Source organism: Procambarus clarkii, chromosome 62 (assembly GCF_040958095.1).
Source record: "Procambarus clarkii isolate CNS0578487 chromosome 62, FALCON_Pclarkii_2.0, whole genome shotgun sequence".
NCBI lineage: Eukaryota > Metazoa > Arthropoda > Malacostraca > Decapoda > Cambaridae > Procambarus > Procambarus clarkii.
Genome location: NC_091211.1, coordinates 14979305 through 15003883, shown reverse-complemented (window position 1 = coordinate 15003883; position 24579 = coordinate 14979305). Strand labels below are relative to the sequence as shown.

At 48.2% G+C, this 24579-nt stretch overlaps 1 protein-coding gene across 2 annotated transcripts in view; it reads right to left on the bottom strand.

The window, feature by feature from the left end:
- Positions 1–18470, bottom strand: part of Gprk1 (G protein-coupled receptor kinase 1) — a 422403-nt gene extending 403933 nt beyond the window's left edge. Inside the window, exon 1 of one of the 2 annotated variants that reach the window (XM_045755516.2) lies at positions 18136–18470. In XM_045755516.2, the coding sequence (XP_045611472.1) occupies positions 18136–18248 (113 nt within the window). In that variant the 5' untranslated portion in view covers positions 18249–18470. The remainder of the gene's footprint in view (positions 1–18135) is intronic. The other variant, XM_045755517.2, reaches the window with a different exon arrangement.
- Between the last annotated feature and the right edge of the window lie 6109 nt (positions 18471–24579).

Sequence of the window (24579 nt, the reverse complement as noted above, 5' to 3'; positions counted from 1 at the left end):
GAGTGTCCTGGGGTGTAGCCCAGCACCCTGGGTGTCTTGTGGTGTAGCCCAGCACCCTGGGTGTCCTGGGGCGTAGCCCAGCACCCTGGGTGTCCTGGGGCGTAGCCCAGCACCCTGGGTGTCCTGGGGTGTAGCCCAGCACCCTGGGTGTCCTGGGGCGTAGCCCAGCACCCTGGGTGTCCTGGGGTGTAGCCCAGCACCCTGGGTGTCCTGGGGTGTAGCCCAGCACCCTGGGTGTCCTGGGGTGTAGCCCAGCACCCTAGGTGTCCTGGGGTGTAGCCCAGCACCCTGGGTGTCTTGTGGTGTAGCCCAGCACTCTAGGTGTTCTGGGGTGTAGCCCAGCACCCTGGGTGTCCTGGGGTGTAGCCCAGCACCCTGGGTGTCCTGGGGTGTAGCCCAGCACCCTGAGCGTCCTGGGGTGTAGCCCAGCACCCTGGGTGTCCTGGGGTGTAGCTCAGCACCCTGGGTGTCCTGGGGTGTAGCCCAGCACCCTTGGTGTCCTGGGGTGTAGCCCAGCACCCTGGGTGTCCTGGGGTGTAGCCCAGCACCCTGGGTGTCCTGGGGTGTAGCTCAGCACCCTGGGTGTCCTGGGGTGTAGCCCAGCACCCTTGGTGTCCTGGGGTGTAGCCGGCTAACTAGCCTACACCGTGACTCTGGGAAAACTTTAAGACAATGAGTGTGGGTGTACCTACACTACACATTCTTCCAGTAGTTACTGGAGCACATTACTCCAGTGTGGGGACTGGGGACCAACACTTCCAGTAGTTACTGGAGCACATTACTCCAGTGTGGGGACTGGGGACCAACACTTCCAGTAGTTACTGGAGCACATTACTCCAGTGTGGGGACTGGAAGCCAACACTTCCAGTAGTTACTGGAGCACATTACTCCAGTGTGGGGACTGGAAGCCAACACTTCCAGTAGTTACTGGAACACATTACTCCAGTGTGGGGACTGGAAGCCAACACTTCCAGTAGTTACTGGAACACATTACTCCAGTGTGGGGACTGGAAGCCAACACTTCCAGTAGTTACTGGAACACATTACTCCAGTGTGGGGACTGGGGACCAACACTTCCAGTAGTTACTGGAACACATTACTCCAGTGTGGGGACTGGGGACCAACACTTCCAGTAGTTACTGGAACACATTACTCCAGTGTGGGGACTGGGGACCAACACTTCCAGTAGTTACTGGAACACATTACTCCAGTGTGGGGACTGGGGACCAACACTTCCAGTAGTTACTGGAACACATTACTCCAGTGTGGGGACTGGGGACCAACACTTCCAGTAGTTACTGGAACACATTACTCCAGTGTGGGGGACTGGAAGCCAACACTTCCAGTAGTTACTGGAACACATTACTCCAGTGTGGGGACTGGAAGCCAACACTTCCAGTAGTTACTGGAGCACATTACTCCAGTGTGGGGACTGGAAGCCAACACTTCCAGTAGTTACTGGAACACATTACTCCAGTGTGGGGGACTGGGAGCCAACACTTCCAGTAGTTACTGGAGCACATTACTCCAGTGTGGGGACTGGAAGCCAACACTTCCAGTAGTTACTGGAACACATTACTCCAGTGTGGGGGACTGGAAGCCAACACTTCCAGTAGTTACTGGAACACATTACTCCAGTGTGGGGACTGGAAGCCAACACTTCCAGTAGTTACTGGAGCACATTACTCCAGTGTGGGGACTGGAAGCCAACACTTCCAGTAGTTACTGGAGCACATTAGGATGTCATGCCCGCCTACACTCCAGGGAAGCAACTGAGGACTATTAGGACAACTTGTCCCCTAACAAACAACGTCGTTTTTCGATCGTATGCGTCACATTAGACCAAAACCTGTCGTACTAGACAACGGGAGCGGCTCGCGAAAGTGGCGTACTGTCCCGTTTTCTGTTTTGGGTCCTCTGGCTTAGGCTGTTAGGTTAGGAGGGGGAACTTTCATATAACGGTTTCCCGATGTTTTGAAACCTTAGGAGGAGGGGCTGTTTAGGCTCTGGGTCCTAGACGAGGTGATTAGGTTCCAGGTCCTAGAGGAGGTGATTAGGCTCCGGGTCCTAGACGAGGTGATTAGGTTCCGGGTCCTAGAGGAGGTGATTAGGTTCCAGGTCCTAGAGGAGGTGATTAGGTTCCAGGTCCTAGACGAGGTGATTAAGTTCCAGGTCCTAGACGAGGTGATTAGGCTCCAGGTCCTAGAGGAGGTGATTAGGTTCCAGGTCCTAGAGGAGGTGATTAGGCTCCAGGTCCTAGACGAGGTGATTAGGTTCCAGGTCCTAGACGAGGTGATTAGGTTCCAGGTCCTAGACGAGGTGATTAGGTTCCGGGTCCTAGAGGAGGTGATTAGGCTCCGGGTCCTAGACGAGGTGATTAGGCTCCGGGTCCTAGACGAGGTGATTAGGTTCCGGGTCCTAGAGGAGGTGATTAGGTTCCGGGTCCTAGAGGAGGTGATTAGGTTCCGGGTCCTAGAGGAGGTGCTTAGGCTCCGGGTCCTAGACGAGGTGATTAGGCTCCGGGTCCTAGATGAGGTGATTAGGTTCCGGGTCCTAGACGAGGTGATTAGGTTCCGGGTCCTAGACGAGGTGATTAGGTTCCGGGTCCTAGAGGAGGTGATTAGGTTCCGGGTCCTAGACGAGGTGATTAGGTTCCGGGTCCTAGAGGAGGTGATTAGGTTCCGGGTCCTAGAGGAGGTGATTAGGTTCCGGGTCCTAGAGGAGGTGATTAGGTTCCGGGTCCTAGAGGAGGTGATTAGGTTCAGGGTCCTAGAGGAGGTGATTAGGTTCCGGGTCCTAGAGGAGGTGCTTAGGCTCCGGGTCCTAGACGAGGTGATTAGGCTCCGGGTCCTAGACGAGGTGATTAGGTTCCGGGTCCTAGACGAGGTAATTAGGTTCCGGGTCCTAGAGGAGGTGCTTAGGCTCCGGGTTCTAGACGAGGTGATTAGGCTCCGGGTCCTAGACGAGGTGATTAGGCTCTGTGCGTTTATCTAATTGTCATCAAGAACGTAATTTAGAATATTATTGTTAGACAGCTGGGCCAGGCCGCCCTTAGACGACTTCCGCTACTCGTCAACTACTACCTTGAGGTGCTTCTCGGGATCAATGTCCCCGCGGCCCTGTCACTCACCAGCCCTCCTGGTTAGTGGTCGGGTTATCCAGGCTGTTAAGTATACAGGCGATGAGTCACAATAACGTGGCTAAAGTAAGTTGACCAGACCACACACTAGAAGGTGAAGGGACGACGACGTTTCGGTCCGTCCTGGACCATTCTCAAGTCGATTGGGAATGGTCCAGGACGGACCAAAACGTCGTCGTCCCTTCACCTTCTAGTGTGTGGTCGGGTTATCCAGGCTGTTAAACGCAGCTGCCAGCGACCTGACAGGAATTACAGCCTGGTTGATCACGTGTCAGTTGGCAAGACTGGAGTGTACAAAATATAACAATGCTGTACTACTGGATGTCTGACGGTTATAATGACAATTTAAACAGCCTAACAACCCTCAGTTAACCTGTCCTGGTCTAGGCCTAACATAAATATCTGAACCTTAATTGATTACTTATATGTGCTAGGTTAGGCCTAGAAAGCTTGAGGCTTGCCTCTTGCCGCCAGTGTTCCTTTGGTCCTGTACAAAGTTAATGGTACAAAACCTAGACGTGGGTCAAACTACATATTGTGTACACATTGTTAGTAGTTATAGGTACTATGATTATTGTTGCTGGCAGGAGTTAGGGTGTCTGGCCAACAAGGGAGCCGGTCGGCCGAGCGGACAGCACGCTGGACGCGTGATCCTGTGATCCCGGGTTCGATCCCGGGCGCCGGCGAGAAACAATGGGCAGAGTTTCTTTCACCCTATGCCCCTGTTACCTAGCAGTAAAATAGGTACCTGGGTGTTAGTCAGCTGTCACGGGCTGCTTCCTGGGGGGTGGAGGCCTGGTCGAGGACCGGGCCGCGGGGACACTAAAAAAAAGCCCCGAAATTATCTCAAGATAACCTCAAGATAAGAAGATGCCTCCTCCAGTAAAACAAAACAAAAAATGCTTTCCTCTACTAAGATAGTCTAAACTGTCGTACACGCAAGTCCTATCTCCTCTACAGCAGTTCTATGGTTATCTTGAGGTTATCTTGAGATGATTTCGGGGTTTAGTGTCCCCGCGGCCCAGTCCTCGACCAGGCCTCCACCCCCCCAGGAAGCAGCCTATGACATCTGACTAACACCCAGGTACCTATTTACTACTAGGTAACAGGGGCACCAGGGTGAAAGAAACTCTGCCCATTGTTTCTCGCCGGCGCCTGAGATCGAACCCAGGAGCACAGGATCACGCGTCCAGTGTTGTGTCCGCTCGGCCGACCGGTTCCCTAAACTAAAAATACTGTACATCACTCCCACCTTGATATTTATATCCACTACAAAAGCCCATTGGCACTACAAAAGTGCTCGATCCAAAAGTTTTCATGTCCACTTACAAATTCGTGCTTCACTTGTGCTAAAAATGGCGTCTTCATTACAAGGGCTCTGCCTCCGCCATAAAACTCCCCCTTCCATTATATATTCCCATTATAAAAACACCAACTAATAACAAATATTTATATAAATTTAGAAAATACAAAATTTATATTTTTGTCCGGAAGAGCGAACGAATGAGAGAATTGGAAAAGCATGGGGTGGTGGGCAGGCAGGCAGGCGTGGGCAGCCATGAGAGTAGAGGGCAGGCTGGCGTGGGCAGCCATGAGAGTAGAGGGCAGGCAGGCAGGCGTGGGCAGCCATGAGAGTAGAGGGCAGGCAGGCGTGGGCAGCCATGAGAGTAGAGGGCAGGCAGGCGTGGGCAGCCATGAGAGTAGAGGGCAGGCTGGCGTGGGCAGCCATGAGAGTAGTGGGCAGCCGAGGAAGGAGTGGGGCAGACATCCGCCATGTTTTAGCACTAACCCCTAAACATGTTAGTACTAACATGTTTAGTACTAAGGGGCCTCGTAGCCTGGTGGATAGCGCGCAGGATTCGTAATTCTGTGGCGCGGGTTCGATTCCCGCACGAGGCAGAAACAAATGGGCAAAGTTTCTTTCACCCTGAATGCCCCTGTTACCTAGCAGTAAATAGGTACCTGGGTGTTAGTCAGCTGTCATGGGCTGCTTCTTGGGGGTGGAGGCCAGGTCGAGGACAGGGCCGCGGGGACACTAAAAAGCCCCGAAATCATCTCAAGATAACGGCAAGATAACCCCAACAGCCTAATATAGTATACTGGTATGTAAGTGTCAGTGTAATGTGTAAGTGTAATACTGGTATATACTGTCAGTAAGTTCATAAAATAGTGTGAGGTCCACCTTGTGTGAGGTGTGGCCCCCAGTGGTGACGGGACCAATACCGTGGTGGTGGTGAGCCTCACCCTGGTACAGCACCCACACAACCCTCACCCTGGTACAGCACCCACACAACTCTCACCCTGGTACACCACCCACACAACACTCACCCTGGTACAGCACCCACACAACCCTCACCCTGGTACAGCACCCACACAACTCTCACCCTGGTACACCACCCACACAACTCTCACCCTGGTACACCACCCACACAACTCTCACCCTGGTACACCACCCACACAACTCTCACCCTGGTACACCACCCACACAACTCTCACCCTGGTACACCACCCACACAACTCTCACCCTGGTACACCACCCACACAACTCTCACCCTGGTACACCACCCACACAACTCTCACCCTGGTACACCACCCACACAACTCTCACCCTGGTACACCACCCACACAACTCTCACCCTGGTACACCACCCACACAACTCTCACCCTGGTACAGCACCCACACGACTCTCACCCTGGTACACCACCCACACGACTCTCACCCTGGTACAGCACCCACACAACTCTCACCCTGGTACACCACCCACACAACTCTCACCCTGGTACACCACCCACACAACTCTCACCCTGGTACACCACCCACACAACTCTCACCCTGGTACACCACCCACACAACTCTCACCCTGGTACACCACCCACACAACCCTCACCCTGGTACACCACCCACACAACTCTCACCCTGGTACAGCACCCACACAACTCTCACCCTGGTACAGCACCCACACAACTCTCACCCTGGTACACCACCCACACAACCCTCACCCTGGTACACCACCCACACAACTCTCACCCTGGTACACCACCCACACAACTCTCACCCTGGTACACCACCCACACAACTCTCACCCTGGTACACCACCCACACAACTCTCACCCTGGTACACCACCCACACAAACTCTCACCCTGGTACACCACCCACACAACTCTCACCCTGGTACACCACCCACACAACTCTCACCCTGGTACAGCCTCACCCTGATACAGCCTCACCCTGGTACAGCCTCACCCTGGTACAGCCTCACCCTGGTACAGCCTCACCCTGGTACAGCCTCACCCTGGTACAGCCTCACCCTGGTACAGCCTCACCCTGGTACAGCCTCACCCTGGTACAGCCTCACCCTGGTACAGCCTCACCCTGGTACAGCACCCACACAACTCTAACACCAATCACACCCTCTTGGGTATTGTTGGCTAATTGACGCCGCGAACACCGCCTGTGTCAAATACCATGGACCCATGTATAATGGCGCTAGGCTACCGCTTATATGTGTAATTAACTAAGTGTAATTACCTAAGTGTAGTTACAGGATGAGAGCTACGCTCCTGGTGTCCCGTCTTCCCAGTACTCTTTGTCATACAACGCTTTGAAACTACTGACGGTCTTGGCCTCCACCACCTTCTCACTTAACTTGTTCCAACCGTCTACCACTCTGTATATGTGTGTACTAAAAGTGAGTGAGTGTGTGTGTGTGTGTGTGTGTGTGTGTGTGTGTGTGTGTGTGTGTGTGTGTGTGTGTGTGTGTGTGTGTGTGTGTGTGTGTGTGTGTGTGTGTCTGACCGAGGTCAGAGGTCAGACGGTGGCACTAACCTTACCTAACTTTGCATGGTGACTGGTGGGGTACTGACATAGGTCGGGTCACCCGCCACTGCCAGCCATAAGGGCCAGCAGGCTAACGCCACTATACAAGTCACACACACGTAATAGTGGCCGCCGAAGCCATACCTTGTGTGTTCATAATATTTACAATTCTCATACTGGCAACTCAAAATGCATGTTTTAATGACTCATTTGCATTCTGGGGCGTTTGCATTCCAACATTTAAATGGCGCAACTTTTTACATCGACCAGGTTATGCCGGCTACCCCTGTACTCGCCTAGTTGTGCTTGCGGGGGTTGAGCTCTGGCTCTTTGGTCCCACCTCTCAACTGTCAATCAACTGGTGTACAGGTTCCTGAGCCTACTGGGCTCTATTATATCTACACTTGAAACTGTGTATGGAGTCAGCCTCCACCACATCACTGCCTAATGCATTCCATCTGTTAACTACTTTGACACTGAAAAAGTTCTTTCTAACGCCTCTGTGGCTCATGTGGGTACTCAGTTTCCACCTGTGTCCCCTTGTTCGCGTCCCACCAGTGTTGAATAGTTTATCCGTATCCACCCTGTCAATTCCCCTGAAAATTTTGTAGGTAGTGAACATGTCTCCCCTTACTCTTCTGTCTTCCAGAATCGTGAGGGGAATTTCCCGCAGCCTTTCCTCATAAGTCATGCTTCTTATTTCTGGGACCAGTCTAGTGGCATACCTCTGAACTTTTTCCAGCTTCGTCTTGTGCTTGACAAGGTACGGGCTCCATGCTCCAGGATTGGTCTTACATATGTGGTATACAAGGTTATGAATGATTCCTTACACAGATTCCTGAATGCTGTTCTGATGTTAGCCAGCCTCGCATATGCCGCAGATGTTATTCTTTTTATGTGGGCTTCAGGAGACAGGTTTGGTGTGATATCAACTCCTAGATGTCCGTTTCTGTCCGTTTCTGTCTCTGTCCGTTTCATGAAGTAATTCATCTCCCATTCTGTATCCTGTGTCTGGCCTCCTGTTTCTACCCCCTAGTTTCATTACATTACATTTACTCGGGTTGAACTTTAGTAGACATTTGTTGGACCATTCATTCAGTCTGTCTAGGTCATCTTGTAGCCTCCTACTATTATCCTCTATTTCAATCCTCATAATTTTTGCATCATCAGCAAACAATGAGAGACACGAGTCTATGCCCTCTGGGAGATCATTTACATATATCAGAAACAGTATAGGTCCAAGGACTGACCCCTGCGGGACTCCACTGGTGACGCCTCGCCAATCTGAGACCTCACCTCTCACAGTGACTGGCTGTCTTCTGTTACTTAGGTACTCCCTTATCCAGTGGAGTACCTTCCCTTTCACTCCAGCCTGCATCTCCAGCTTTTTCACTAGCCTCTTGTGTGGTACTGTGTCGAAAGCGTTCTGGCAATCCAAAAATATGCAGTCTGCCCAGCCCTCTCTTTCTTGCCTGATTTTTATTGCCTGGTCAAAGAATTCAATTAATCCTGTGAGGCAGGACTTGCCATCTCTGAACCCATGTTGATGCTGTGTTACAAAGTTCCTTCACTCCAGATGTTCCACTAGCTTTTTTCGCACAATCTTCTCCATCATCTTGCATGGTATGCAGGTTAGGGACACTGGCCTGTAGTTCAGTGCCAAGTTTTTGGCAGTTCCCCTGTTACCAGCGATTTGATATACACTATGGAGAGTGGCAGGCACAGTGCTTCTGCTCTTTCCTTTGGTATCCAAGGGGAGATTCCATCTGGACCTTTGTCACACACACACACGCGTGTGTGTGTGTGTGTGTGTGTGTGTGTGTGTGTGTGTGTGTGTGTGTGTGTGTGTGTGTGTGTGTGTGTGTGTGTGTGTGTGGCGTGTGCGCGCGCGCCAGGCATATTACATATACCACCACAGACAAATGTAAGGAATATGTAAAGTTTGGAGTTGTTGAGGCCATTAAGTACAGGGATGCCACAACACTGCTCTCACTCCTCGAGTACCTGGAGTAAGGTGGCACTGGACACTCGGGTCAACCCGGAGGTCACCTGGACGTCCCGGGCCTCACTGCCTCTACCCCAGTTGTTACTGCAAGTGGCACCGTGCCTCCCCCATCCTGCACTCCAACCTTTAATGTCAGGATCATGTGTAGTGTGAGAACAGTGACCTTAACCTCGTACAATGCCGCAATGTCAACCTTTATTTACTATTATAGTAAATAATAAATCTCTCACCTGAGAGACATAAACTTGGCCTTAGCTGAATCAAAAATAGAAGCGTCTCGCGAAATTGGCGCCAAGTCCCGTTTTCTGTCCGTGGGTGCTCGGGATGTTTAGGTTCGGGCACTTGGATTACAAGTTATAGTGAGGTTGGGAACACTTAGGAGGAGGCGGGGGGGGGGGGGTTAGACACCCCCCGCGGCAACCACTTGTTTCCCATGTCCCTCAACCCTCAACCATCATGCTAACTTTACCTCCTCTCACAACACACTTTCTCCTTATATATATATATATATATATATATATATATATATATATATATATATATATATATATATATATATATATATTAGTATATTTTGGTAGCAGTCTTTCCTGTAGACATATATTATTAAATATGACCGAAAAAGTAAGATTAATAATTCTAACACGAATTTTCTCAATCTTTCGTACATTACGCTTCACTGTTGGAGGTAAATCAAAAATCACTTCTCCAAAATTCATTTTTATTTCTAGTCTGACGCGACACGGGCGCGTTTCGTAAAACTTATTACATTTTCAAAGACTTCACAAATACACAACTGATTAGAACTTGCGTTTCTCTGATTTTATATCTACATTTGAGTGAGGTGGGAAGGGTGATGTGGCATTAACACAAGACAGAACAGGGGATATTAATAGGGTATTAAAAGTATCAACACAAGACAGAACAGAAACAATGGGTATTGAATAGAAGTGTTTGTAGAAAGCCTATTGGTCCATATTTCTTGATGCTTCTATATTGGAGCGGAGTCTTGAGGTGGGTAGAATATAGTTGTGCAATAATTGGCTGTTGATTGCTGGTGTTGACTTCTTGATGTGTAGTGCCTCGCAAACGTCAAGCCGCCTGCTATCGCTGTATCTATCGATGATTTCTGTGTTGTTTACTAGGATTTCTCTGGCGATGGTTTGGTTATGGGAAGAGATTATATGTTCCTTTCCGTTTTTCTGGTTTTATAGTAAATCGTCATAGTGACGATTTACTATAAAACCAGAAAAACGGCCAGCCTACTCATGAGAAACTCTCCAGACACAAAACAGAACGCTTTAAAAGAGACTAACGTCGTCTATGCCTTCAAATGCCCTCTTGGGGACTGTAAGCTCCAAAAAACCCAGTATATAGGCAAGACAACAACATCTCTTTCTAGGCGTTTAACGATGCATAAGCAACAGGGCTCCATTAAGGAACATATAATCTCTTCCCACAACCAAACCATCGCCAGAGAAATCCTAGTAAACAACACAGAAATCATCGATAGATACAGCGATAGCAGGCGGCTTGACGTTTGCGAGGCACTACACATCAAGAAGTCAACACCAGCAATCAACAGCCAATTATTGCACAACTATATTCTACCCACCTCAAGACTCCGCTCCAATATAGAAGCATCAAGAAATATGGACCAATAGGCTTTCTACAAACACTTCTATTCAATACCCATTGTTTCTGTTCTGTCTTGTGTTGATACTTTTAATACCCTATTAATATCCCCTGTTCTGTCTTGTGTTAATGCCACATCATCCTTCCCACCTCACTCAAATGTAGATATAATATCAGAGAGACGTAAGTTCTAATCAGTTGTGTATTTGTGAAGTCTTTGAAAATGTAATAAGTTTTACGAAACGCGCCCGTGTCGCGTCAGACTAGAAATAAAAATGAATTTTGGAGAAGTGATTTTTGATTTACCTCCAACAGTGAAGCGTAATGTACGAAAGATTGAGAAAATTCGTGTTAGAATTATTAATCTTACTTTTTCGGTCATATTTAATAATATATATATATATATATATATATATATATATATATATATATATATATATATATATATATATATATATATATATATATATATATATATGTGTGTGTGTGTGTATTCACCTAGTTGTGCTTGTGGGGGTTGAGCTCTGCTCTTTCGGCCCGCCTCTCACCTGTCAATCAACTGTTTACTAACTACTTTTTTTCCCCACACTACACACACACACACACACACACACACCAGGAAGCAGCCCGTGACAGCTGACTAACTCCCAGGTACCTATTTACTGCTAAGTAACAGGAGAATTCAGGGTGAAAGAAACTTTGCCCATTTGTTTCTGCCTGGTGCGGGAATCGAACCCGCGCCAAAGAATTACGAGTCCTGCGCGCTATCCACCAGGCTACCAGGGCCCCGTGTGAGTGTTGTTGAATATAACCGAAAGGGTAAGATTAATAATTCTAACACGAATCTTCTCAATATTTCTTGTGTTTTTCTTCACTGTCGAAGGAAGCTGAAAAATTAACTCTCCAAAGTTCATTTTCACAATTATGATCTGACGCCCTTTGATGCGTTTCGTAAGCCACTCCTTACATTTTCAAAGATAAATTTACAATGCTTTAGCAAGAGTTTATATCTTTTTGAGTGAGGTGGTACAGGACGTGAATGAGATTAACAAGCGCATGAATGGCATAACATAAGGGATATTTATGAGCTATTACAAGCATCAACATTAGCCGCTTATGTTCTTGCTGCTACTGTCTCTATGTTGGCTCGGGGTCTTCAAGTGGGTAGAATATAATTATGTGTTAACTGATGATTGTTGGTGTTGACTTTTTGATGTGTAGTGCCTCGCTGATGTCGAGTCTCCTGTTGTCGTTGTACCTGTCGATGGCTTCAGTAAGTTGCTTGTTAACATGTCTCTATTGATGCTTGTCTGAGGAGATTATATGCTCCTTGCTCGAGCCCTCTTCTTTGTTATATATATATATATATATATATATATATATATATATATATATATATATATATATATATATATATATATATGATTGTGTGGGTGAGGGTGGTGTGGTTAAGGCGGGTGTGGAGACATGGGGGTGACCTCAGAGACCCAGCCTCTGCCAAGACTAATTTGGTTGGTCAACCTGCTGTTTCACTCTTCAACTCCTTTTACCGCAGGCTCGGTCCCCAGTCTCCCCTGGACTAATATGAACTGACCCACACACACACACACACACACACACACACACACACACACACACACACACACAAACACGCACACACACACACACACTCTAGCCAAAGCTAGAATATGCAGCAGTTGTGTGGTGCCTATATCTTAAGAAGCACATCAACAAACTGGAAAAGGTGCAAAGACATGCTACTAAGTGGCTCCCAGAACTGAAGGGCAAGAGCTACGAGGAGAGGTTAGAGGCATTAAATATGCCAAAACTAGAAGACAGAAGAAAATGAGGTGATATGATCACTACATACAAAATAGTAACAGGAATTGATAAAATCGATAGGGAAGATTTCCTGAGATCTGGAACTTTAAGAAAAAGAGGTCATAGATTTAAACTAAACACAGATGCCGAAGAAATATAAGAAAATTCACTTTCGCAAACAGAGTGGTAGACGGTTGGAACAAGTTAAGTGAGAAGGTGGTGGAGGCCAAGACCGTCAGTAGTTTCAAAGCGTTATATGACAAAGAGTGCTGGGAAGACGGGACACCACGAGCGTAGCTCTCATCCTGTAACTACACTTAGGTAATTACACACACACACAGACTCAAGAGTATTTAACAGGTGGAATGTATTAGGCAGTGATGTGGTGGAGGCTGACTCCATACACAGTTTTAAATATAGATATGATAGAGCCTTAGTGGCATCATTATACCTGTGTAGGTCTAGTGTCATTATACCTGTATAGGTCTAGTGTCATTATACCTGTATAGGTCTAGTGTCATAATTATACCTATGTAGGCCTAGTGGTGGCATTATACCTGTGTAGGCCTAGTGTCATTATACCTGTGTAGGCCTAGTGTCATCATTATACCTGTGTAGGCCTAGTGGCATCATTATACCAGTGTAGGTCTAGTGTCATCATTATACCAGTGTAGGTCTAGTGTCATCATTATACCTGTGTAGGTCTAGTGACATTATACCTGTGTAGGTCTAGTGACATCATTACACCTGTGTAGGTCTAGTGACATCATTATTCCTGTGTAGGCCTAGTCGTATCATTATACCTGTGTAGGTCTAGTGGCATCATTATACCAGTGTAGGCCTAGTGGCATCATTATACCTGTGTAGGCCTAGTGGCATCATTATACCTGTGTAGGCCTAGTGGCATCATTATACCTGTGTAGGCCTAGTGGCATCATTATACCTGTGTAGGTGAAGTGGCATCATTATACCTGTGTAGGCCTAGTGGCATCATTATACCTGTGTAGGCCTAGTGGCATCATTATACCTGTGTAGGCCTACTGGCATCATTATACCTGTGTAGGCCTAGTGGCATCATTATACCTGTGTAGGCCTAGTGGCATCATTATACCTGTGTAGGCCTAGTGGCATCATTATACCTGTGTAGGTGAAGTGGCATCATTATACCAGTGTACGTCTAGTGGCATCATTATACCGATGTACGTCAAGTGGCATCATTATACCTGTGTAGGCCTAGTGGCATCATTATACCTGTGTAGGCTTAGTGGCATCAGTATACCTGTGGAGGCCAAGTGGCATCATTATACCTGTGTACGTCTGGTGGCATCATTATACATGTGTAGGCCTAGTGGCATCATTATACCTGTGTACGTCTAGTGTCATCATTATACATGTGTAGGCCTAGTGGCATCATTATACCTGTGTAGGCCTAGTGTCATCATTATACCTGTGTTGGCCTAGTGTCATCATTATACCTGTGTAGGCCTAGTGGCATCATTATACCTGTGTAGGCCTAGTGGCATCATTATACCTGTGTAGGCCTACTGGCATCATTATACCTGTGTAGGCCTAGTGGCATCATTATACCTGTGTAGGCCTAGTGGCATCATTATACCTGTGTACGTCTAGTGTCATCATTATACCTGTGTTGGCCTAGTGGCATCATTATACCTGTGTTGGCCTAGTGGCATCATTATACCTGTGTTGGCCTGGTGGCATCATTATACCTGTGTAGGCCTAGTGGCATCATTATACCTGTGAAGGTCTAGTGGCATTATACCTATGTTGGCCTAGTGTCATCATTATACCTGTGTTGGCCTAGTGTCATCATTATACCAGTGTTGGCCTAGTGGCATCATTATACCAGTGTTGGCCTAGTGGCATCATTATACCAGTGTTGGCCTAGTGTCATCATTATACCCACATAGACCTGGTGTCATCATTATACCCACATAGACCTGGTGTCATCATTAAACCCACGAAGTGTCATCATTATACCCACACAGACCTGGTGTCATCATTATACCCACATAGACCTGGTGTCATCATTAAACCCACGAAGAGTGTCATCATTATACCCACACAGACCTGGTGTCATCATTATACCCACAGACCTGGTGTCATCATTATACCCACACAGACCTGGTGTCATCATTATACCCACATAGACCTGGTGTCATCATTATACCAACATAGACCTAGTGTCATCATTATACCCACATAGACCTGGTGTCATCATTATACCCACATAGACCTGGTGTCATCATTATACCCACATTGACCTGGTGTCATCATTATACCCACATTGACCTGGTGTCATCATTATTCCCACACAGACCTCGTGTCACAATTATACCCACACAGACCTGGTGTCATCATTATACCAACATAGACCTGGTGTCATCATTATACCCACACAGACCTAGTGTCATCATTATACCCACGAAGAGTGTCATCATTATACCAACATAGACCTGGTGTCATCATTATACCCACGAAGAGTGTCATCATTATACCCACATAGACCTGGTGTCATCATTATACCCACGAAGAGTGTCATCATTATACCCACATAGACCTGGTGACATCATTATACCCACGAAGAGTGTCATCATTATACCCACATAGACCTGGTGTCATCATTATACCCACATAGACCTGGTGTCATCATTATACCCACGAAGAGCGTCATCATTATACCAACATAGACCTGGTGACATCATTATACCCACGAAGAGTGTCATCATTATACCCAAATAGACCTGGTGTCATCATTATACCCACACAGACCTGGTGTCATCATTATACCCACGAAGAGTGTCATCATTATACCCACATAGACCTGGTGACATCATTATACCCACGAAGAGTGTCATCATTATACCCAAATAGACCTGGTGTCATCATTATACCCACACAGACCTGGTGTCATCATTATACCCACGAAGAGTGTCATCACTATACCAACACAGACCTGGTGTCATCACCATACCCACACAGACCTGGTGTCATCACCATACCCACACAGACCTGGTGTCATCACTATACCCACACAGACCTGGTGTCATCACTATACCCACACAGACCTGGTGTCATCACCATACCCACACAGACCTGGTGTCATCACCATACCCACACAGACCTGGTGTCATCACCATACCCACACAGACCTGGTGTCATCACCATACCCACACAGACCTGGTGTCATCACCATACCCACACAGACCTGGTGTCATCACTATACCAACACAGACCTGGTGTCATCACCATACCCACACAGACCTGGTGTCATCACCATACCCACACAGACCTGGTGTCATCACTATACCAACACAGACCTGGTGTCATCACTATACCCACACAGACCTGGTGTCATCACCATACCAACACAGACCTGGTGTCATCACCATACCAACACAGACCTGGTGTCATCACCATACCCACACAGACCTGGTGTCATCACCATACCAACACAGACCTGGTGTCATCACTATACCCACACAGACCTGGTGTCATCACCATACCCACACAGACCTGGTGTCATCACCATACCAACACAGACCTGGTGTCATCACCATACCCACACAGACCTGGTGTCATCACCATACCCACACAGACCTGGTGTCATCACCATACCCACACAGACCTGGTGTCATCACTATACCCACACAGACCTGGTGTCATCACCACAATGTCACCCACAGGCTAACGACCCTCCTCCTCCAACTGCCCAATACCCTGGTTGGTCCTCCCAGACGGCCAACAACTTTATATTCCACACATTAATTACTCGACGAGGAACGTCAACAAACATTTCAGGTTAAACTATTTAATTGGCCAAAAAATTTCCCTCTCGGTACAAATCCTTAATTCATTGTATCTAATAAAGATAATTAGTTCATTACACGCTGGTGAAACATTAATGGAGTAACAAGGCCTTAACAACACTCCTTAACAACCACCATTCTCTAATTACCTCGTGAATGTTCCAAGGTCAAAGGTTACGTTCCTGGGGTGGGGTTAAAGGTTACGTTCCTGGGGTGGGATCAAAGGGCACGTTCTTGGGGTGGGGTCAAAGGGCACGTTCTTGGGGTGGGGTCAAAGGTTACGTTCTTGGGGTGGGTTCAAAGGGCACGTTCCTGGGGTGGGGTCAAAGGGCACGTTCCTGGGGTGGGGTCAAAGGGCACGTTCCTGGGGTGGGGTCAAAGGGCACGTTCCTGGGGTGGGGTCAAAGGGCACGTTCCTGGGGTGGGGTCAAAGGGTACGTTCCTGGGGTGGGGTCAAAGGGTACGTTCCTGGGGTGGGGTCAAAGGGTACGTTCCTGGGGTGGGGTCAAAGGGTACGTTCCTGGGGTGGGGTCAAAGGGCACGTTCCTGGGGTGGGGTCAAAGGGCACGTTCCTGGGGTGGGGTCAAAGGGCACGTTCCTGGGGTGGGGTCAAAGGGCACGTTCCTGGGGTGGGGTCAAAGGGCACGTTCCTGGGGTGGGGTCAAAGGTTAGGTTCCTGGGGTGGGGTCAAAGGGTACGTTCCCGGGGTCAAGTCCGGCCGTAGGTGCCGGGGTCAAGTCCGGCCGTAGGTGCCGGGGTCAAGTCCGGCCGTAGGTGCCGGGGTCAAGTCCGGCCGTAGGTGCCGGGGTCAAGTCCGGCCGTAGGTGCCGGGGTCAAGTCTGGCCGTAGGTGCCGGGGTCAAGTCTGGCCGTAGGTGCCGGGGTCAAGTCTGGCCGTAGGTGCCGGGGTCAAGTCTGGCCGTAGGTGCCGGGGTCAAGTCTGGCCGTAGGTGCCGGGGTCAAGTCTGGCCGTAGGTGCCGGGGTCAAGTCTGGCCGTAGGTGCCGGGGTCAAGTCTGGCCGTAGGTGCCGGGGTCAAGTCTGGCCGTAGGTGCCGGGGTCAAGTCTGGCCGTAGGTGCCGGGGTCAAGTCTGGCCGTAGGTGCCGGGGTCAAGTCTGGCCGTAGGTGCCGGGGTCAAGTCTGGCCGTAGGTGCCGGGGTCAAGTCTGGCCGTAGGTGCCGGGGTCAAGTCTGGCCGTAGGTGCCGGGGTCAAGTCTGGCCGTAGGTGCTGGGGTCAAGTCTGGCCGTAGGTGCTGGGGTCAAGTCTGGCCGTAGGTGCTGGGGTCAAGTCTGGCCGTAGGTGCTGGGGTCAAGTCTGGCCGTAGGTGCTGGGGTCAAGTCTGGCCGTAGGTGCTGGGGTCAAGTCTGGCCGTAGGTGCTGGGGTCAAGTCTGGCCGTAGGTGCTGGGGTCAAGTCTGGCCGTAGGTGCTGGGGTCAAGTCTGGCCGTAGGTGCCGGGGTCAAGTCTGGCCGTAGGTGCCGGGGTCAAGTCTGGCCGTAGGTGCTGGGGTCAAGTCTGGCCGTAGGTGCCGGGGTCAAGTCTGGCCGTAGGTGCTGGGGTCAAGGGGGCTGGTTGTGGTTCATGACTGCTTAAGGTGAGTGATATCAACGGGGGAACCCCACTATAGTGATCTCCGGTGTGCACCATCACTCACCATCACCCTTCACCCTGGCGGCCACCACAGGAGCCAGGCCCATAGTGTGTAGCGAGGTAGGGTGATGAGTGTGAGGGCAGTGTGAGGGGTGGAGGGTGAGGAGGAGGTAGGGTGAGGGAGGTTGATGTCCTCCCTGCCTGCCCCACCACCGCCTTCCTCCACTCACCTCTCCAGGTATGTGGCCTCCAGCCCCGCTCCTCCACTACCCTCCTCGTCTTAGAGACGCCCGGTACCTACCTGGGATCTGGCAGGACAATCTTCTTGCTGGCTCTGGCGGCTGGAGTAGACTTACTCTTCTCCATAGCCATCAAATAACTCACATCAGCCAGCACCGCCTCCAGGTCGGCCATCTTGACGATTTCTTATTTGGTTTCCCACTAAATACGAGTACACACTTTAGTTGTCAAGATGTCAGTAAGCTGACTCTGACAAGAACTAATTATTAGGTGAACACCAAATACATACGAGGGCATCACATTTTTGCCGTATGCGAGTGATATTTCCACATTACACTTGGGTTGACACCCGGGCGCGCGAGCACCTCCCTACCCTTCAGACGACACACGGACACTGTAAACATTAGCGAGGGCGAGAGCCAGCTCGCGGGAAGAGCATCTCTGCCCCTTGCAACACGCCGCCACCAAACACACTCTTCCACCTTATTCTCACCCTCCTCTCACTCTCACCACAAATTAAAAAGATTCTGAAACAATATTCATATAATTTATACATTTCCCTTGCATTAAATACGTCAATATTAATAGAAGCAGTTAATAACAATTAAAAAGATAAATCCAATGCTGAGAACACATCTCCCGCGCCTATTGGCGCAGACGCAAGGGTGACGCCCACTCGTACCCAGTTTATTTTTCCAATATTTTTCCCACATAACACGGCCTTTATATCCCGTATGTAATACAGAAATAAACACCGTAAACAGACAGTACATCAAGAATGACGCGAATATAATTTGGTATTGAGATATGTAACAAGAGGAGACGAAAACATAGAGGATAACAGCTTAGGGCAAGACAAGGTGAGCAGACGACACGGAATCAGCTGATTGCTGTCACCCTCCAGTGATGGCTTGGTCAGCTGTCAGGCCCGAGACTGTGGGGAGTTGTCATCTCTCTCACACTACGTGTCCTCACACTTCTCTCTCACCTGTCCTCACACTTCTTCCTCACGTGTCCTCACACTTCCCACGTGTCCTCACACTTCTCTCTCACCTGTCCTCACACTTCTCTCTCACGTGTCCTCACACTTCTCTCTCACGTGTTCTCACACTTCTCCCTCACGTGTCCTCACACTTCTCCCTCACGTGTCCTCACACTTCTCCCTCACGTGTCCTCACACTTCTCCCTCACGTGTCCTCACACTTCTCTCTCACCTGTCCTCACACTTCTTCCTCACGTGTCCTCACACTTCTCTCTCACCTGTCCTCACACTTCTTCCTCACGTGTCCTCACACTTCTCTCTCACCTGTCCTCACACTTCTCTCTCACGTGTCCTCACACTTCTCACGTGTCCTCACACTTCTCACGTGTCCTCACACTTCTCACGTGTCCTCACACTTCTCACGTGTCCTCACACTTCCCACATATCCTCACACGTCCCACATATCCTCACACTTCTCACGTGTCCTCACACTTCTCACGTGTCCTCACACGTCCCACATATCTCACACGTCCCACATATCTCACACGTCCCACATATCTCACACGTCCCACATATCTCACACGTCCCACATATCTCACACGTCCCACATATCTCACACGTCCCACATATCCTCACACTTCCCACATATCCTCACACTTCTCACGTGTCCTCACACGTCCCACATATCCTCACACTTCCCACATATCCTCACACTTCCCACATATCCTCACACTTCCCACATATCCTCACACTTCCCACATATCCTCACACTTCCCACATATCCTCACACGTCCCACATATCCTCACACTTCCCACATATCCTCACACTTCTCACGTGTCCTCACACTTCTCACGTGTCCTCACACTTGCCTACCGCCACTCCAGCACATACTATTCCCTGATGCCACAGGCCAGGAGTAACAGTGACCGCGGAGCTGCTGCTAATTACTCCCCTCACACCACTATGAACACCTGTGGTGTAAACATTGTGGTTACACTGTTTGTTTAGTATTGTTATTGTGGTTATTACTATTTGGCCAACTATGTATATCAATGTTATCATTTACTAGATGGGTAACCCGGCTGCGCCCGGGTCTCTCTCCCCCCTCCACCTCCCTTCTTCTTCTCCCCCGTCCGTCCCTCCCCCTGCTTCCCTTTCCCTTCTCTCTCTCTCTCTCCTAATCTCCCCTCCCCCCCCTCTCCTCCTGTGGTAAAGTTTCCTCTCTCCCGCCTCACTTTCTGTCTCTAACCTTCTCTCCTCTTCTCCAACATCCATCTCTCCTCCCCACCCCCCCCACCTTTCTTCTCATTCTCTTCCCTTGTCTACCCTTCTCCCCCTTTTTAACCTTCCCTCTCTCCCTCTTTCCCACCCCTCCCGTCTCCTCCCCTCTACCCTCTTTCTCTCATAAAAATTTATATTAACATTGCAAAGCTCTCAACAACTGCTAACTATGCACAATCCTCACACACGATTTCAGACTTTATGAATATCACATGTTATGACTATATATATTTCTTAAAGACCATCGCTGAAGCCAACTTGGACTGACCTATTACACTCCCAACCTTCCCTTGTATCATCCTGCAAAGTTGTGTGAGGCCCCAAGCGTCTGGCAGCCTACTTGGGCCTGACAGACGCCACACTGTTGTAAAGCCACAGATGTTACGGGTGACGGACCAGGCTTTTTCTGGTGCAGGTGTTGGGGTACCTATCTTGCGGGTCTTATACATAAGCACTGTTTTTTTTTTTTTTTTTTTAACAAGAGTTGTTACATTGTTGTAGAGCCACTAGTACGCGTAGCGTTTCGGGCAGGTCCCTGGAATACGATCCCCGCCGCGAAGAATCCTTGTTACAACCAAGTACACATTTTACTGTTGAGTTAAACAGAGGCTTTGCGATTAAGGATTAAGGTTAAGGATTTGCGCCCAGTAAATCCTCCCCGGCCAGGATACGAACCCATGACAAAGCGCTCGCGGAACGCCAGGCGAGTGTCTTACCACTACACCACGGAGACTGTTCGGTCCCTGATAGACTACGCAGCACCCGTATTGTCTTACACAGGCCAAGGCAGAATTCAAAAAAATAGAGCTGATACAGAACGAGGCTATGAGGATTATTCTTGGATGTCAAAGAAATGCAATGATTGAAATAATGAGAATGGAATTAAATTTACAGAGTGTGTGTGATAGAGTCCGTGACATTAACACTAGAGTAGCTATTCGTTGCATGCGGAGAAAAGGAGGGGATAAGCTGTTTGAGAGCGTTCAGACCTGCTTGAGTGACGTACACACTTCCAGGAAACTGAGGGAGACACGCTACACGAGGGGATTAGCTCATGACCTCAGGGAATACGATGTACTTGACTGCTGTAAACCCTCTCGACAGGGTAATATGTCTGCTCCCTGGAAAGTACAGAAAATAGACGTCGAAATTGTACCCCTCAAGGCGAAAAAGATTCATCATGAACCGGGACAATTACGGTGTTTGTATGGAAGCATGATATCTCGGTTACCAAGAGGCAACAGTTTACATGTATATTGCGACGGGTCGGTGGCGGAGGATGACAGGGCCGAGTGTGGTGTCCTAATAAGGGATTATACGGAGTTTGGGACTGTGGACAGGATAATTGAACTCCGGCTTAGTAATTATATATCATCCACACAAGCTGAACTGCAGGCCATTCTGGCGTGTTTGGAGGAAGTACGTCATGACGACAAAAATGTTTTTGTATTTGTCGATAGCCGAGGAGCACTGGAGTCCTTAAACAGTCGAAACCCAGTCTTCATGTCTATAGTTGAGGACTGTAAGAGAAGAATAACTGAGATACAGCTGAAAGATTATAGTGTGAAATTCATGTGGATTCCATCTCATGTTGGAATAGTGCTCAACGAGGTGGCGGATGACTTGGCCAAACGTGCCACATCAAAACCACAAGTTGACATTGAATGTGAATTCACAATGAGAAAAATAAGAAGCAAAATCAGAAATATTCAGGCACAGGCGGGAGTGGAGAGGAGAGGGATAATGTATGAGAGAAGTCAAACCATGCAACACTACATGTATGTGAGTCAAAACACCCATTTCACTTATGGTAAAAGGAGAAATGCTTGGAGTGACTGTGTACATGCGGCTCAGACTTGGGTACAAATATTACTGGGAATATGGGATAGTTGTTAGTGATAATGACACGAAGTGTAAACTATGTGGTATGTTAAGGTCTCACACCCTGGCCCATTATGTTCTTGATTGTCCGTTGATTAATGTATATAGAAACACTGAGATAAGGACTGTTCCTGAGCAAATAGCCTGGATGTGTCACAAAGGAAAGGTTGATGATATTCTTGAGAGATATAAGAATTTTGCACCAAGACTGTAATCTTTTGTTAAATTATCTGCAGGTCTCTTGCAAATTGTCTATACAGTATAACTAGGTCATACAAGTATTTGTGTGTACGTCTGATACCATACTACTTGTGAAGGAGGAAATGTATATGTTTATCTCTCAGAATGTTTGGTAATATGTTTATTGTTTGTGATGTGTGTCTATGTATGTATTAACACGTTGTACTGAACGGGGTGAGAATAGCTTGAGCTACCTCATCCCTTTGTGTGTATTTTACCTCAATAAACTTATTTCAATTTCAATTTCTTTAGTATATCGCCATCCATGTATTTAAAAGCAATTCTGAAGTTAGAAAGTGTGGCATAGCCTCCTCGCACAATATTCTTTATGTGGTCCTCAGGTGATAGTTTTTTATCTAGAACCACCCCTAGATCTCTTTCTTTATCAGAATTCTTTAAAGATTTCTCACATAATATATAGGTTGTGCGACGTCTATGTTCTCCTATTCCACATTCCATAACATGGCATTTATTAACATTAAATTCCATTTGCCAAGTGGTGCTCCATATACTTATTTTATCCAGGTCTTCTTGAAGGGCATGACAATCATCTAAGTTTCTTATCCTTCCTATTATCTTAGCATCATCAGCAATGCGCGCGCTCGTGTGTGTCATGACCTCATGACCCAGCATCTGTGATCAACTATAGCCTGGCCAATGTCAATCAAAAGTCTAAGGGGAGTTTATAAAAAGGCTGGTTAAAATATCGCCAGTTTACTGGGGCATATAATTAGGTGAGCGTAAAACATATATACATCACAGTGGCCCACTAAAGCCGATACTTTCATCAGAGAGAGGAGAGGAACACATGGCTCAACCATCAACTAGTAGCCCCCCATACAACAGTCAATACTCAACTGTCAACTAGTAGCCCCCCATACAACAGTCAACACTCAACCATCAACTAGTAGCCCCCCATACAACAGTCAACACTCAACCATCAACTAGTAGCCCCCCATACAACAGTCAACACTCAACCATCAACTAGTAGCCCCCCATACAACAGTCAACACTCAACCATCAACTAGTAGCCCCCCATACAACAGTCAACACTCAACCATCAACTAGTAGCCCCCCATACAACAGTCAACACTCAACCATCAACTAGTAGCCCCCCATACAACAGTCAACACTCAACTGTCAACTAGTAGACCCCCATACAACAGTCAACACTCAACTGTCAACTAGTAGACCCCCATACAACAGTCAACACTCAACTGTCAACTAGTAGCCCCCCCATACAACAGTCAACACTCAACCATCAACTAGTAGCCCCCCATACAACAGTCAACACTCAACTGTCAACTAGTAGCCCCCCATACAACAGTCAACACTCAACTGTCAACTAGTAGCCCCCCATACAACAGTCAACACTCAACTGTCAACTAGTAGCCCCCCATACAACAGTCAACACTCAACTGTCAACTAGTAGCCCCCCATACAACAGTCAACACTCAACTGTCAACTAGTAGACCCCCATACAACAGTCAACACTCAACTGTCAACTAGTAGCCCCCCATACAACAGTCAACACTCAACTGTCAACTAGTAGCCCCCCATACAACAGTCAACACTCAACTGTCAACTAGTAGACCCCCATACAACAGTCAACACTCAACTGTCAACTAGTAGCCCCCCATACAACAGTCAACACTCAACTGTCAACTAGTAGACCCCCATACAACAGTCAACACTCAACTGTCAACTAGTAGCCCCCCATACAACAGTCAACACTCAACCATCAACTAGTAGCCCCCCATACAACAGTCAACACTCAACCATCAACTAGTAGCCCCCCATACAACAGTCAACACTCAACTGTCAACTAGTAGCCCCCCATACAACAGTCAACACTCAACCATCAACTAGTAGCCCCCCATACAACAGTCAACACTCAACTGTCAACTAGTAGCCCCCATACAACAGTCAACACTCAACTGTCAACTAGTAGCCCCCCATACAACACTCAACTGTCAACTAGTAGCCCCCCATACAACAGTCAACACTCAACCATCAACTAGTAGCCCCCCATACAACAGTCAACACTCAACTGTCAACTAGTAGCCCCCCATACAACAGTCAACACTCAACTGTCAACTAACACTCAACTGTCAACTAAC